The sequence below is a fragment of the Heptranchias perlo genome, unplaced genomic scaffold (genome assembly GCF_035084215.1).
Source record: "Heptranchias perlo isolate sHepPer1 unplaced genomic scaffold, sHepPer1.hap1 HAP1_SCAFFOLD_549, whole genome shotgun sequence".
Lineage (NCBI taxonomy): Eukaryota > Metazoa > Chordata > Chondrichthyes > Hexanchiformes > Hexanchidae > Heptranchias > Heptranchias perlo.
Genome location: NW_027139569.1, coordinates 58,055 through 72,367, shown reverse-complemented (window position 1 = coordinate 72,367; position 14,313 = coordinate 58,055). Strand labels below are relative to the sequence as shown.

Sequence of the window (14,313 nt, the reverse complement as noted above, 5' to 3'; positions counted from 1 at the left end):
CACGGGTTAAATAAAACCATGCCTATGATTTTCAACAGGCTTTTTAATTTATATGGCGGCCTTAGCTGCTTTGATCCAAATATAATTTTCTCTTCAGTTTCCCTTTACATGGTTCCATCTTTGTTTAATAAAAAAATCACTTCTGCACTCAGTGCCGTTCTCCCTCGGTCCTGAAGCACAGGATGTAAAATAATTTGCATACCTCAACGATTTACATTTTTGATTACCACTTTTTAAAACATTTTTTTTTAAGAAGTTCCATTCCTATGAAGAGGAGACTTGCTGTCTGCACCATGTCAAACCCGCGCACTACTGCAGGATGGGGTCCCCGTAGGCGCAGTTTTCCTCTATTGCCAGGTTGTAGAAGTTTCCTTTTCCTCCCTTGTAGGCACTGGTGACGATTTGCAGCCAACCTTTCTCCCCCTGAAACAGTAACCCACAGAGTTAATGTGGTGACGGCTGAGGGCAGCTATCAGCCACGGCGAGTAGAGCCTCTCTGTGAATGAGTTACATTTAGAAAAAATATAGAATTTAACTCGGGAGGCCTCCCCTGGTGGGGGCAGTGTTTTTTTAACTTAGCTAGAGGCTAATGCATGTGGAAATCCATCATTGTGCTCAATTGTCTCCAAGACAAGCTACTGAGAAATCCATACTGGCAGAAGGTTAAAGGGTTAAATTATGGCCAAGTTGCATAAAATTGGTTTGTAGTCCCTTGAGTTTAGAAGGTTCTGGGGTGATCTAAGCGAGGTGTTTAAAATGACAAAGGGATTCAACAGGGTAGATACAGAGAAACTATTTCCTTTAGTGGGGGAATCCAGAACAAGAGGGCACAATCTTAAAATTAGAGCTCGGCCATTTAGAAGTGATATCAGGAAGCACTTCTTCCACACAAAGGGTAGTGGAAATATGGAACTCATTCCCCCAGAAGGGTGTGGGTGCTGGGGGACAAGTGAAATTTTCACAACTGAGATCGATAGATTTTTGTTAGGTAAGGGTAAGAAAGGATATGGATCAAAGGTGGGTAAATGGAGTTGAAGTACAGATCAGCCATGATCTGATTGAATGACAAAACAGGAGAAACTGGAGAAATTAATGGGACTAAAAGCCAACAAATCCCCTGGACCTGATGGCCTACATCCTGGGGTTCTAAAAGAGGTGGCTGCAGAGATAGTGGATGCATTGGTTGTGATCTTCCAAAATTCCCTAGATTCTAGAACAGTCCCAGTGGATTGACAGGTAGCAAATGTAACCCCACTCTTCAAGAAAGGAGGGAGAGAGAAAACAGGAAACTACAGGCCAATTAGCCTGACATCAGTCTTCGGGAAAATGCTGGAATCCATTATTAAGGACGTGGCGACAGGGCACTTAGAAAATCATAATATGATTAGGCAGAGTCAACATGGTTTTATGAAAGGGAAATCGTGTTTGACAAATCTATTAAGAGTTTTTTGAGGATGTAACTAGCAGGCTAGATAAAGGGGAACCGGTGGATGTAGTATATTTGGATTTTTAAAAGGCATTCGATAAGGTGCCACACAAAAGGTTGTTACACAAGATAAGGGCTCATGGGGTTGGGGGTAATATATTAGCATGGATAGAGGGTTGGTTAACGGACAGAAAACAGAGAGTAGGAATAAATGGGTCATTTTCAGGTTGGCAGGCTATACCTAGTGGGGTGCAAGGATCAGTGCTTGGGCCTCAGTTATTTACAACCTATATTAATGACTTGGATGAAGGGACCGAGTTTGCTGACGATACAAAGTTAGTTGGGAAAGTAAACTGTGAGGAGGACACAGAGTCTGCAAAGGGATATAGACAGGTTAAGTGAGTGGGCAAGAAAGTGGCAGATGGAGTATAATGTGGGGAAATGAGGGTTATTTGCTTTGGTAGGAAGAATAGAAAAACACAATCTTTTTTAAATGGTGAGAAACTATTAAATGTTGGTGTTCACAGGGATTTGGGTGTCCTTGTACATGAGACACAGAAAGTTAACATGCAGGTACAGCAAGCAATTGGGAAGGCAAATGGTATGTTGGCCTTTATTGCAAGGGGGTTGGAGTACAAGAGTAAAGAAGTCTTGCTACAAATGTAGAGGGCTTTGGTGAGACCACACCTGGAGTACTGTGTACAGTTTTGGTCTCCTTACCTAAGGAAGGATACACTTGCCTTAGAGGTGGTGCAACACAGGTTCACTAGATTAATTCCTGGGATGAGGGGGTTGTCCTATGAGCAGAGATTGAGTGGAATGGGCCTATATTCTCTGGAGTTTAGAAGAATGAGAGGTGATATTATTGAAACGTATAAAATTCTTAGAGGGGTAGATGCTGAAAGGCTGTTTCCCCTGGCTGGAGAGTCTAGAACTAGGGGTCATAGTCGCAGGATAAGGGGTCGGCCATTTAGGACCGAGATGAAGAGGAATTTCTTCACTCAAAGGGTTGTGAGTCTTTGGAATTCTCTACCCCAGAGGGCTGTGGATGTTCAGTCGTTGAGTATATTCAAGTCTGAGGTCGATAGATTTTTGGACTCTGAGGGAATCAAGGGATATGGGGATCGGGCGGGAAAGTGGAGTTGAGGTCGAAGATCAGCCACGATCTTATTGAATGGCGGAGCAGGCCCTGGATATATCATCACGTGTTCTTCAGCTGGCCTGCAGTAGCTATTGTGTCAAGTCTCATGAGCTATATGCTAAACATCCACTTCCAGAAAGGACCTACACAGGACATCCTGTGACATGTCAGCCTCTTGCTGTTATAGAAGTCCAAGTCCAAAGTTCTTTGCCAGGCTTATGCATCACCAAGTACTTGCTCCAAGTCCTTATCTGAGGGACATTGGCAAAGAGATATGCCCACTGTGAGGCTCCCTCTCCCTCCAGAGAGCCCAATGACTGGATCCCTCTCTCCCAGCAACTGTTTCCCTTCTCTGTCACAAGCCATCTTGCTGACGCAGGGAGTGACTGAGCCCTACAGACAAGGAGGGTCCCAGGTTTGATTCCCAGTCTGTGCCAAGATAGCTGTTCTCAGCCACAATGGTGGGTAGTAGTGCTGCAATTGACCTCAGTGCCCCTGGGTTGGGGGTGTGGGGGAGGGGGAATACAAATGATTGAATCAGCCAGGGTTCCCACTCCTCCACAATTCAGCGCCTCCTGCTGGTAAGTGTACATGTGTGGCAGTCGGGTGAGGGCGGGATCAGTCTCACTTCTGAGGCCCCCTTGCAGTCTGATATTGAGTCTTAACTTTCAACTATGCAAAGGATAGAGAAGTACACATACTGGGCAGCAGGTTACAAGGCCCTTGGGTGTCACCCTTGAGTTAAAGGTAGGACTCTTGCCTCCGAGTCAAATGTTTGTGGGTTCCAGTCACTTGAACACATCTATGCTGACACTCCAGTGTAGAACTGGGGGAGTGCTGCACTGCTGGAGGTGCCGTCTTTCGTTTGAGACGTTAAACCATCTGCCCTCTCAGGTGGATGAAAAAGATCCCATGGCATTATTCAAAGAAGAGTAGGAGAGTTCTCCCTGGTTTCCTGGCCAATAATCACTAACAACCAACATCACTAAAACAGATTACCTGGTCATTATTTAATTGCTGTTTGTGGGACCTAGTGTCCTGGCCAATGTCTCTCCCTCAAACAAGATTATTAATGACCTGCAACACTCACTGTCCAAGCTCACCCATGGAGAATCACCACCTGGGTGAGGTACTGGAGGGAACTCGTTTAACCAGGTCCCAACTTGGTCAGAGCTCTCAGGGGAGGAGAGGGAAAAGGTTTGGAAATAAATACATTGTGAGGTGGGATAACGGACTCTATATCAAATGATGCCTGTCAATTACGGAGGCTTCTGGTAAGCTAGGCGATGCTGCATACTGGAACCTCCAAGTCACACGGATATAAAGTCAGAGGTTTTACACATCCTGGTCTCGGGGACGGTGGATTTAGCCATGCCCATTGACTTGTGAGTTACAGTCCCACTATAAACACGTTGGTCAGTTACAGTCCCAGTATAAACACGTTGGTCAGTTACAGTCCCAGTATAAACACATTGGTCAGTTACAGTCCCAGTATAAACACATTGGTCAGTTACAGTCCTATAAACACGTTGGTCAGTTAGTGTCCCAGTATAAACACGTTGGTCAGTTACAGTCCCAGTATAAATACATTGGTCAGTTGCAGTCCCAGTATAAACACATTGGTCAGTTACAGTCCTATAAACACGTTGGTCAGTTACAGTCCCAGTATAAACACGTTGGTCAGTTACAGTCCCTTTATAAACACGTTGGTCAGTTACAGTCCCAGTATAAACACGTTGGTCAGTTACAGTCCTATAAACACGTTGGTCAGTTACAGTCCCAGTATAAACACGTTGGTCAGTTACAGTCCCTTTATAAACACGTTGGTCAGTTACAGTCCCAGTATAAACACGTTGGTCAGTTACAGTCCTATAAACACGTTGGTCAGTTACAGTCCTTCTATAAACATGTTGGTCAGTTACAGTCCCACTATAAACACGTTGGTCAGTTACAGTCCCAGTATAAACACGTTGGTCAGTTACAGTCCCTCTATAAACATGTTGGTCAGTTACAGTCCTATAAACACGTTGGTCAGTTACAGTCCCTCTATAAACACGTTGGTCAGTTACAGTCCCTCTATAAACACGTTGGTCAGTTACAGTCCCAGTATAAACACGTTGGTCAGTTACAGTCCCTCTATAAACACATTGGTCAGTTACAGTCCCTCTATAAACACGTTGGTCAGTTACAGTCCCAGTATAAACACGTTGGTCAGTTACAGTCCCTCTATAAACATGTTGGTCAGTTACAGTCCCTCTATAAACATGTTGGTCAGTTACAGTCCCTCTATAAACACGTTGGTCAGTTACAGTCCTATAAACACGTTGGTCAGTTACAGTCCCAGTATAAACACGTTGGTCAGTTACAGTCCCTTTATAAACACGTTGGTCAGTTACAGTCCCTCTATAAACACGTTGGTCAGTTACAGTCCCAGTATAAACACGTTGGTCAGTTACAGTCCTATAAACACGTTGGACAGTTACAGTCCTTCTATAAACACGTTGGTCAGTTACAGTCCTATAAACACGTTGGTCAGTTACAGTCCTTCTATAAACACGTTGGTCAGTTACAGTCCTATAAACATGTTGGTCAGTTACAGTCCCTCTATAAACACGTTGGTCAGTTACAGTCCCTCTATAAACACGTTGGTCAGTTACAGTCCCTCTATAAACACGTTGGTCAGTTACAGTCCCTCTATAAACACGTTGGTCAGTTACAGTCCCTCTATAAACACGTTGGTCAGTTATAGTCCTATAAACACGTTGGTCAGTTACAGTCCCTCTATAAACACATTGGTCAGTTACAGCGCCAATATAAACACGTTGGTCAGTTACAGTCCCTCTAGAAACATGTTGGTCAGTTACAGTCCTTCTATAAACACGTTGGTCAGTTACAGTCCCTCTATAAACACGTTGGTCAGTTACAGCCCCTTTATAAACACGTTGGTCAGTTACAGTCCTATAAACACGTTGGTCAGTTACAGTCCCTCTATAAACACATTGGTCAGTTACAGCGCCAATATAAACACGTTGGTCAGTTACAGTCCCTCTAGAAACACGTTGGTCAGTTACAGTCCCTCTATAAACACGTTGGTCAGTTACAGTCCCTCTATAAACACGTTGGTCAGTTACAGCGCCAATATAAACACGTTGGTCAGTTACAGTCCCTCTAGAAACATGTTGGTCAGTTACAGTCCTTCTATAAACACGTTGGTCAGTTACAGTCCCTCTATAAACACGTTGGTCAGTTACAGCCCCTTTATAAACACGTTGGTCAGTTACAGTCCTATAAACACGTTGGTCAGTTACAGTCCCTCTATAAACACATTGGTCAGTTACAGCGCCAATATAAACACGTTGGTCAGTTACAGTCCCTCTATAAACACGTTGGTCAGTTACAGTCCCTCTATAAACACATTGGTCAGTTACAGTCCCTCTATAAACACGTTGATCAGTTACAGTCCCTCTATAAACACGTTGGTCAGTTATAGTCCTATAAACACGTTGGTCAGTTACAGTCCCTCTATAAACACATTGGTCAGTTACAGCGCCAATATAAACACGTTGGTCAGTTACAGTCCCTCTAGAAACATGTTGGTCAGTTACAGTCCTTCTATAAACACGTTGGTCAGTTACAGTCCCTCTATAAACACGTTGGTCAGTTACAGCCCCTTTATAAACACGTTGGTCAGTTACAGTCCCTCAATAAATACGTTGGTCAATTACAGTCCCACTATAAATACGTTGGTCAGTTACAGTCCCTCTTTTAACACGTTGGTCAGTTACAGTCCCTCTATAAACACATTGGTCAGTTACAGTCCCTCTATAAACACGTTGGTCAGTTACAGTCCCAGTATAAACACGTTGGTCAGTTACAGTCCCAGTATAAACACGTTGGTCAGTTACAGTCCCTCGATAAAAACGTTGGTCAGTTACAGTCCCACTACAAACACTTTGGTCAGTTACAGTCCCAGTATAAACACGTTGGTCAGTTACAGTCCCAGTATAAACACGTTGGTCAGTTACAGTCCCAGTATAAACACGTTGGTCAGTTACAGTCCCACTATAAACACGGTCAGTTGCAATCCCACTATAAACACATTGGTCAGTTACAGTCCTATAAACACGTTGGTCAGTTACAGTCCCTCTAGAAACACATTGGTCAGTTACAGCGCCTCTAGAAACACGTTGGTCAGTTACAGCGCCAATATAAACACGTTGGTCAGTTACAGCGTCAATATAAACACGTTGGTCAGTTGCAGTCCCTCTGTAAACACGTTGGTCAGTTACAGTCCCTCTAGAAACACGTTGGTCAGTTACAGTCCCTCTATAAACACGTTGGTCAGTTACAGTCCCACTACAAATACGTTGGTCAGTTACAGTCACTCTATAAACTCATTGGTCAGTTAGCCTCAGAATAAAACTGCTGATGTCTTTTACGTCCAACCTCAGAGAACATCCTTTACATTACCCCTTTGCCGCCCCCTCCCCCCCCCTCCCCCCCGTCCATACTCAACACCCCACCCAAGACAACCAACAATACCCAGCTGCTGAACTGCTTTAGAATACGATGACGGATCTGGGCAGCACTTACCCATGGTTCTCCCCAGGAGTTGCGCACAATCCAGTATTCAACTCCGGTCTTGTCCACGCCCCAGCCTGCCACCGACACAATATGGTTTATGACAGACGTTGGTTGGAACTCCATATACAATCCTCCAGTGTAGGCGTCCAGCTTCTCTGTGGCCATAATGCCACAACTACAAGGAATCAGATGAAACATTCACGAAACACAACCAGTTCTGATATGGAGTCTCAACTTTCAAACAAGCACAGGACAGAGAAGTACACATACCAGGCAGTAGGTTTATAAGGCCCTTGGATGTCAGCCATGGGTCAGAGGTAGGACTCTCGCCTCTAAGTCAAATGGTTGTGGGTTCAAGCCCCACTCGAGCATTTTTTTTTCATTCGTTCATGGGATGTGGGCATCGCTGGCAACGCCAGCATTTATTGCCCATCCCTAATTGCCCTTGAGAAGGTGGTGGTGAGCTGCCTTCTTGAACCACTGCAGTCCGTGTGGGGAAGGTTCTCCCACAGTGCTGTTAGGAAGGAAGTTGCAGGATTTTGACCCAGCGACGATGAAGGAACGGCGATATATTTCCAAGTCGGGATGGTGTGTGACTTGGAGGGGAATGTACAGGTGGTGTTGTTCCCATGTGCCTGCTGCCCTTGTCCTTCTAGGTGGTGGAGGTCACGGGTTTGGGAGGTGCTGCAATGAATTCTGTAGGTGGCACACACTGCAGCCACGGTGAGCCGGTGGTGAAGGGAGTGAATGTTTAGGGTGGTGGATGGGGTGCCAATCAAGTGGGCTGCTTTGTCCTGGATGGTGTCGAGCTTCTTGAGTGTTGTTGGAGCTGCACTCATCCAGGCAAGTGGAGAGTATTCCATCACACTCCTGACTTGTGCCCTGTAGATGTTGGAAAGGCTTTGGGGAATGAGGAGGTGAGTCACTCACTGCAGAATACCCAGCCTCTGACCTGCTGTTGTAGCCACAGTATTTATGTGGCTGGTCCAGTTAAGTTTCTGGTCAGTGGTGACCCCCAGGATGTTGATGGGGTATTCGGTGATGGTAATGCCATTGAATGTCAAGGGGAGGTGGTTAGACTCTCCCCTGTTGGAGATGGTTATTGCCTGGCACTTGTCTGGCCCGAATGTCACTTGCCACTTATCAGCCCAATCCTGGATGTTGTCCAGGTCTTGCTGCATGCGGGCTTGGACTGCTTCATTATCTGAGGGGTTGCGAATGGTACTGAACACTGTGCAATCATCAGCGAACATCCCCATTTCTGACCTTATGATGGAGGGAGGTCATTGATGAAGCAGCTGAAGATGGTTGGGCCTAGGACCTTGCTGTGTGCAAACTGGCTGCCATGTTTCCATACATTGCGACAGTGACTACATTTTAAAAGTACTTCATTGGTTGTGGAGCGCTATTGGACACCCTGAGGTTGTGAAAGGTGCTGTATAAATGCACGTCTTTCTTTCAGGAGGCTGGCTTATCTCACTCAGCGTAGCAACCTCCAAATTTGAGCCTGAGGAAGCAGGAATTGCCAGTGTAGGAAGTCTCCACCAATGGATTCGCCCTTTGTTTCAATGGCTTTGCTTTTGGTGGGTGGAGGCTCTGACATCCCCCCCCCCCCCACCTCAAAACAAGGGCTCTGGAAACTCCAGTGTAAAGGCCAGGACCCTGCATCTCCTGGTCCCGGCGGAGTTTACGGCCATTCCACTGGACTCCCACCAGAGTTACGGTGAACATCTGCCCGAACAGCTGAGCAACTCTGGGGCCTCTGTCAGGCAAAGGGACACTACTGCACTGGACTGATAAAAGGCAAGAGATTTATGACTATTTAAATGCTATTATAGCATCAGTGATAAATTGAGATGGGTTTTCAAAGGTCTGAAATGCCATTTGTAAAGGAATGCTCTGTTAATACTAAAATCCTTGGCCTTCCTTTCAAACAATGCTAAACAAATCGCAGTGTGAATCGGGGATCCATGACTACAGACCATAACAGCCCTGGCTCAGTGGGTAGCACTCTCGTCTCTGAGTCAGAAGAGCGTGGCTTCAAGTTCCACACCAGAGACTTGAGCACAAAATCCATGCTGACACTCCAGTGCAGTCTTTTGGATAAGACATTAAACCAGGGCCCCATCTGCCCTCTCAGATGGACGTAAACGATCCCATGCCATTATTCAAAATGTTCCGGTGTCCTGGCCAATATTTATTCCTCAACCAACATCACTGAAACTAATTGTCTGGTCATTATCTCATTACTGTTTGTGGGACCTTGCTGTGTGCAAATTGGCTGCCACGTTTCCTACATTACAACAGTGACTACACTTAAAAAGTACTTCATTGGCTGTATTGCGCTTTGGGACGCCCTGAGGTCGTGAAAGTCTTTCTTTCCAATCGTTACCACAAGCAAAACAGAAACATAGTGGATGTTGGTTTACAGCACCTAGGCATGGCCATTGTAACTTGACACAAGGCTTGGTGCAGGCTCCTGACCCTGCCACTAGCTTCCCCCAACACCCAGTAGAGCTGCCCTGTATGTGCCACTAGAGGTGGAGGCTCCTGGGGACACAGGGAGGTTTATACCAGCTCCTTATTGTCCGTGTTTTAGTGGGATAGGATTATGGGTAGCTTTTCCCACTCGTATGGTAACAGGAAGGAAAGTTCTAGACAAAATGTCTGCCCCCAGACAGCCTCTAATTACTAGGTTTAAATTATAAACCAGAGCAACAAGACTGAGATACAGATGTGAATGTACAACTATCTGCTTTTAAAACATGAAGGATATGGAGTAATTTGGCAGAATGCACCTCTCCTTTTAACATATCACACTCTATGAACATGTAGTCATCTGATTGGATAGTTTAATAGCTAATCGAGTAGTAAAAATATTGAAAGTAAACTGGATTGGATGGTGTGGTAGTCAGCCAATCGGAGCAGGTCCCAGCTCTAACCTGTGCTGAGTTAGTTGATCACAACCAGTGTTGTGTAATGCACTATAATTGGCCTCAGTGCCCCAGTCGAGGGGGGGGGGGGGGTAAAAAATAGCACAACCTGGCTTCGTCCTGCTGACTGTTGGAGACCGCGGTGGGTGGAAATTGAGTGAGGACAGGGTGAGGCTCAGGTGCAGTGCCTCATGTGGTTAAATAGCCTGGCAATTCTCAATGTCAACGCTCCTGCATGAAGAATGGCCACTTGCCTGAGGTAACAGAAAGCTACTGGAATCCATGGGACTACACCTCAGCGTCAATCAATGTCTTCAGGGCAGAGGGGAGAAAAGTGGGAGCAAAAAAAACTGACCTGACCGATTGAATACTTTGAACTTAAAAGGATGGCTCCCTGCCTGGTTACACTGTCACTTTAATGAGCCACATGAATCAACCCACAATGAGTGGAAACGTCTGCTTGAAAACTCCCGGCTCCGACTCCGAGTGGACCAGCAATTGTTGTACTGAGGTTTCCTTCACACCTGATCATTCAGTGAGTCTGACATTTTATACCATCCCTACAAGAACAACATTGTAGGAAGGGATGGACCAGATCAAATGCCATACCTGATTGGACCGTTGGCGTAAATCTCCGCCATCATCTTCTCCCGCCCACTGACAGGGCCGTAGTCACCGACCTTCCAGAGCGTGTAATTCTGGATCACGTGGCAGACATTAAAGGTCGTGCAGGTACCGCACTGGTTAAATGGCAAACAACCTAAAGGCGGGGCAAGGAAACACGAGCAAGAGTCAAGCTGACATTGAATGTTTCGATGCTGTTTGCTTCTGCTGCTCCGCGAAGCGGTTTCTTTGCTGTTGCATTTACGTTGGTCGTCAACTGTCTTAGAAAGGGCCAATCTCCAACTGATATACATCTGAACTGCTCGCTATGGCTCAACAACCCAGAATAACCTCTGGCAGCCAAAACAAACAGGTTTTCTAGAAAAGAGAAGCTGAGGGGTGACCCAATCGAGGTCTTGAAGATTATGAAAGGGTTTGATAGGGTAGATGTAGAGAAGATGTTTCCACTTGCGGGGGTGACCAAAACTGGGGGCATAAATATAAGATAGTCACTAATAAATCCAATAGGGAATTCAGGTAAAACTTCTTTCCTCAGACAGTGGTTAAAATGTGGAACTCGCTACCACAAGGAGTAGTTGAGGCAAATAGCATAGATGAATTTAAGGGGAAGCTGGATAAACACATGAGGGAGAAAGGAATAGAAGGATAGGCTGATGGGGTTAGATGAAGAGGGAGGAGGCTCGTGTGGAGCATAAACACCGGCATGGACCTGTTGGGCCGAATGGCCTGTTTCTGTGCTGTAGATTCTATGTAATTCTATGTAAGTGCTTCAGGTGGAAGTGGGCTAATAAACATAATCAATGTACCTTAAATTGGTTTTACTGTGAGCAGGTTCTAGTGTATTCCAGGCCTACTCACCCTAATCCCATCAGTGTAATACAGGGTGAAGGACACCGCACTCTGAGAACGTTACCTTGGTCCTTGGCCTGGTAGTTATTGCAGGTCTCATCTGGAATGCCGTGCGTATTTGCATATTCCCACACTCCGGTGTGATCTCCGCCCTCACAGGAGCCTGAATTACCGCAGTCAATGACATTCTGCACAGACAGGTATGCAGATGGCCAGGTCCCTTTACGTTTAATATTGATCCGATCTGAAAAGAAAAGGTGCTGTTTGTTAGACAAATCATGGGGAGTGGAAGCTGCGACCGAGGGGAGTGGGAGCTGCGACCGAGGGGAGTGGGAGCTGCGACCGAGGGGAGAGGGAAGAGCGATTGTGCAGTGAGAGCTGCGAGGGTGCAGTGGGTTATCACACTGGACTTTCACTTCTGGATCTGGGGTAAAATGGAATGAAAGTCTCCTCTGTCTGCTGGCGATGAGGGAGCTGTGTGAAATGAGTTTGGCAGTGCCAACCCCATTCTTAATTGGCATAGGAGGAGGCTCGTGTGGAGCATAAACACCGGCATGGACCATTTGGGCCGAATGGCCTGTTTCTGTGCTGTACATTCTGTGTAATTCTATGTAACCCATAGTGCAAAGCTGCAGTATTTCACCACTAAAAAGAAAGACTTGCATTTATATAGAGCCTTTCACGACCTCAGAATATCCCAAAGAGCTTTACAACCAATGAAGTACTTTTTGAAGTGTAGTCACTGTTGCAATGTAGGAAATGAGCCACCATCACAGAAGCCAGTCTTCAGCCAATTCGATTCACTCCACATGATATCAAGAAACGGCTGAGTGCACTGGATACAGCAAAGGCTACGGGCCCCGACAACATCCCGGCTGTAAACTGAAGACGTGCTCCAGAACTAGCCGCACCTCTAGCCAAACTGTTCCAATACAGCTACAACACTGGCATCTACCCGACAAAGTAGAAAATTGCCCAGGTATGTCCTGTCCACAAAAAACAGGACAAATCCAATCCCGCCAATTACCACCCCATCAGTCTACTCTCAATCATCAGCAAAGTGATGGAAGGTGTCGTCGACAGTGCTATCAAGCGGCACTTACTCACCAATTCATTGCTTAACCTTACTCACCACTCATCCGATAAAACTTTCCCCTCCCCATGAATTGCTCATCGATGTTCAGTTTGGGTTCCACCAGGACCACTCGGCTCCAGACCTCATTACAGCCTTGGTCCAAACATGGACAAAAGAGCTGAATTCCAGAGGTGAGGAACTAACAGGAACAGGAGTAGGCCATTCAGCCCCTCGAGCTGCTCCGCCATTCAATTAGATCATGGCTGATCTGTACCTCAACTCCATTTACCCACCTTTGCTCCATATTCATTACCTAACAAAAATCTAGTGATCTCAGTCTTGAAAGCTCCAATTGACCCCCACCATCCACAGCCTTTTGGGAGAAAGCGTTCCAGATTTCCACTGCCCTTTGTGTGAAAAAATGCTTCCTGATTTCAGTCCTGAATGGCCTGGCTTTAATTCTAAATCTGTCCTGCCACCTTCAAAGATTTGTGTACAAGGGAAAGAACATGGTACAAGGAGCTGGAACATGGTACAAGGGGCTGTACATGGCACAGAGGGTAAACTAATTAATTCCAGCAGTCCTTCTTAGTGTGTGGCTACATTAGATCCATTGCACAAATACAACTTCCATTAGTTTCCTCTCACTGTAAGGAGGCTCGGACTGACAGCTTTCCCGCCCGGTGCCCCCCAAATGCTTCAGGATATTTGGTCTTTTTCCAGTATTCTCACCGTCTGCCCTGGTGGCAATGAATCTTACTGGGTTAGAGTTCGAACGGATACCACATAATGTACCTCTGGAACATTACCCAGTTCATCATTCTTCACGTTTGAGCCTTGACACCAATCCCGAGGGACATCACAGTCGAGCCTTATACCGTCATCATGTCCAGGAGCGGCCACTGGATAGTGATCAGCAGGAACCCTGGACGATTTTGCCATTCCCAACCCGGAGGCTCTAAAGGCCAAATGTAGCCCCTTGGACTGCTGCTCCTGGTGAGATGGGCTAATTCAGCAGAGACTGGGAATTGAACCCCAGACTTTCCTCGCTTTGTGTCGCTCGGTTACAAGCCAATCTTACCAACTGAGCCATCGCGACAGAGCCTGAAGGATATTTCAGTGAAGGGCAGATCATACCTGCCATAGCGCTGGTGCTCCCGTGAGCCCAGCATGATCCGCAGTACTGGGGGATGTGTTGGTTCCTGGTGGTGCTGACGAAGTTGGTGCCATTTACGTTACGCCAGTCCCATGCCTTTGGCAAAGCAGCAATGGACAGGTATTCATGGGGGCGAGGGTAAGACCTGGGTGGGGGGGGGGGGGAAAGAACAAGTGAAACAATAGGAATTCCAAGAGTGTCCGAGTCTGACTTTAACCAACAGCATTAAACTAGAAAATGCACGTAACAAACAGAGTTTTGTTGTGAGATCCGTTGATCCATCTTTACCACAATAAGTTAGCAGTGGAGATAAATGAATTTCCTACATTATCTTTATAGACCAAAGAATCTTTGTAAAATGATGCTCAAGATCGGAGACTGTATGGACATAGGTTCTCAAGTCAACAGTCTGCTCTCTCACTTAGTTTAAGATCCTCCAAAGATTCAATGGGTGTGCGGTACTGTGCCATTCATAGGGTGAACCAACCAAGACTAACTAAGGAAGTTATAAGGATGGTATCAAGT

At 46.0% G+C, this 14,313-nt stretch overlaps 1 protein-coding gene across 1 annotated transcript in view; it reads right to left on the bottom strand.

The window, feature by feature from the left end:
• Positions 1-6: 6 nt before the first annotated feature.
• LOC137315434 (cathepsin Z-like) overlaps positions 7-14,313 on the bottom strand; it is a 28,100-nt gene continuing 13,793 nt past the window's right edge. The window contains exons 2-6 of the mRNA XM_067980114.1: positions 13,770-13,933; positions 11,622-11,801; positions 10,694-10,844; positions 7,161-7,326; positions 7-423 (exon numbers count right to left, since the gene is read on the bottom strand). Of these exons, the coding sequence (XP_067836215.1) occupies positions 310-423; positions 7,161-7,326; positions 10,694-10,844; positions 11,622-11,801; positions 13,770-13,933 (775 nt within the window). The 3' untranslated portion in view covers positions 7-309. The remainder of the gene's footprint in view (positions 424-7,160; positions 7,327-10,693; positions 10,845-11,621; positions 11,802-13,769; positions 13,934-14,313) is intronic.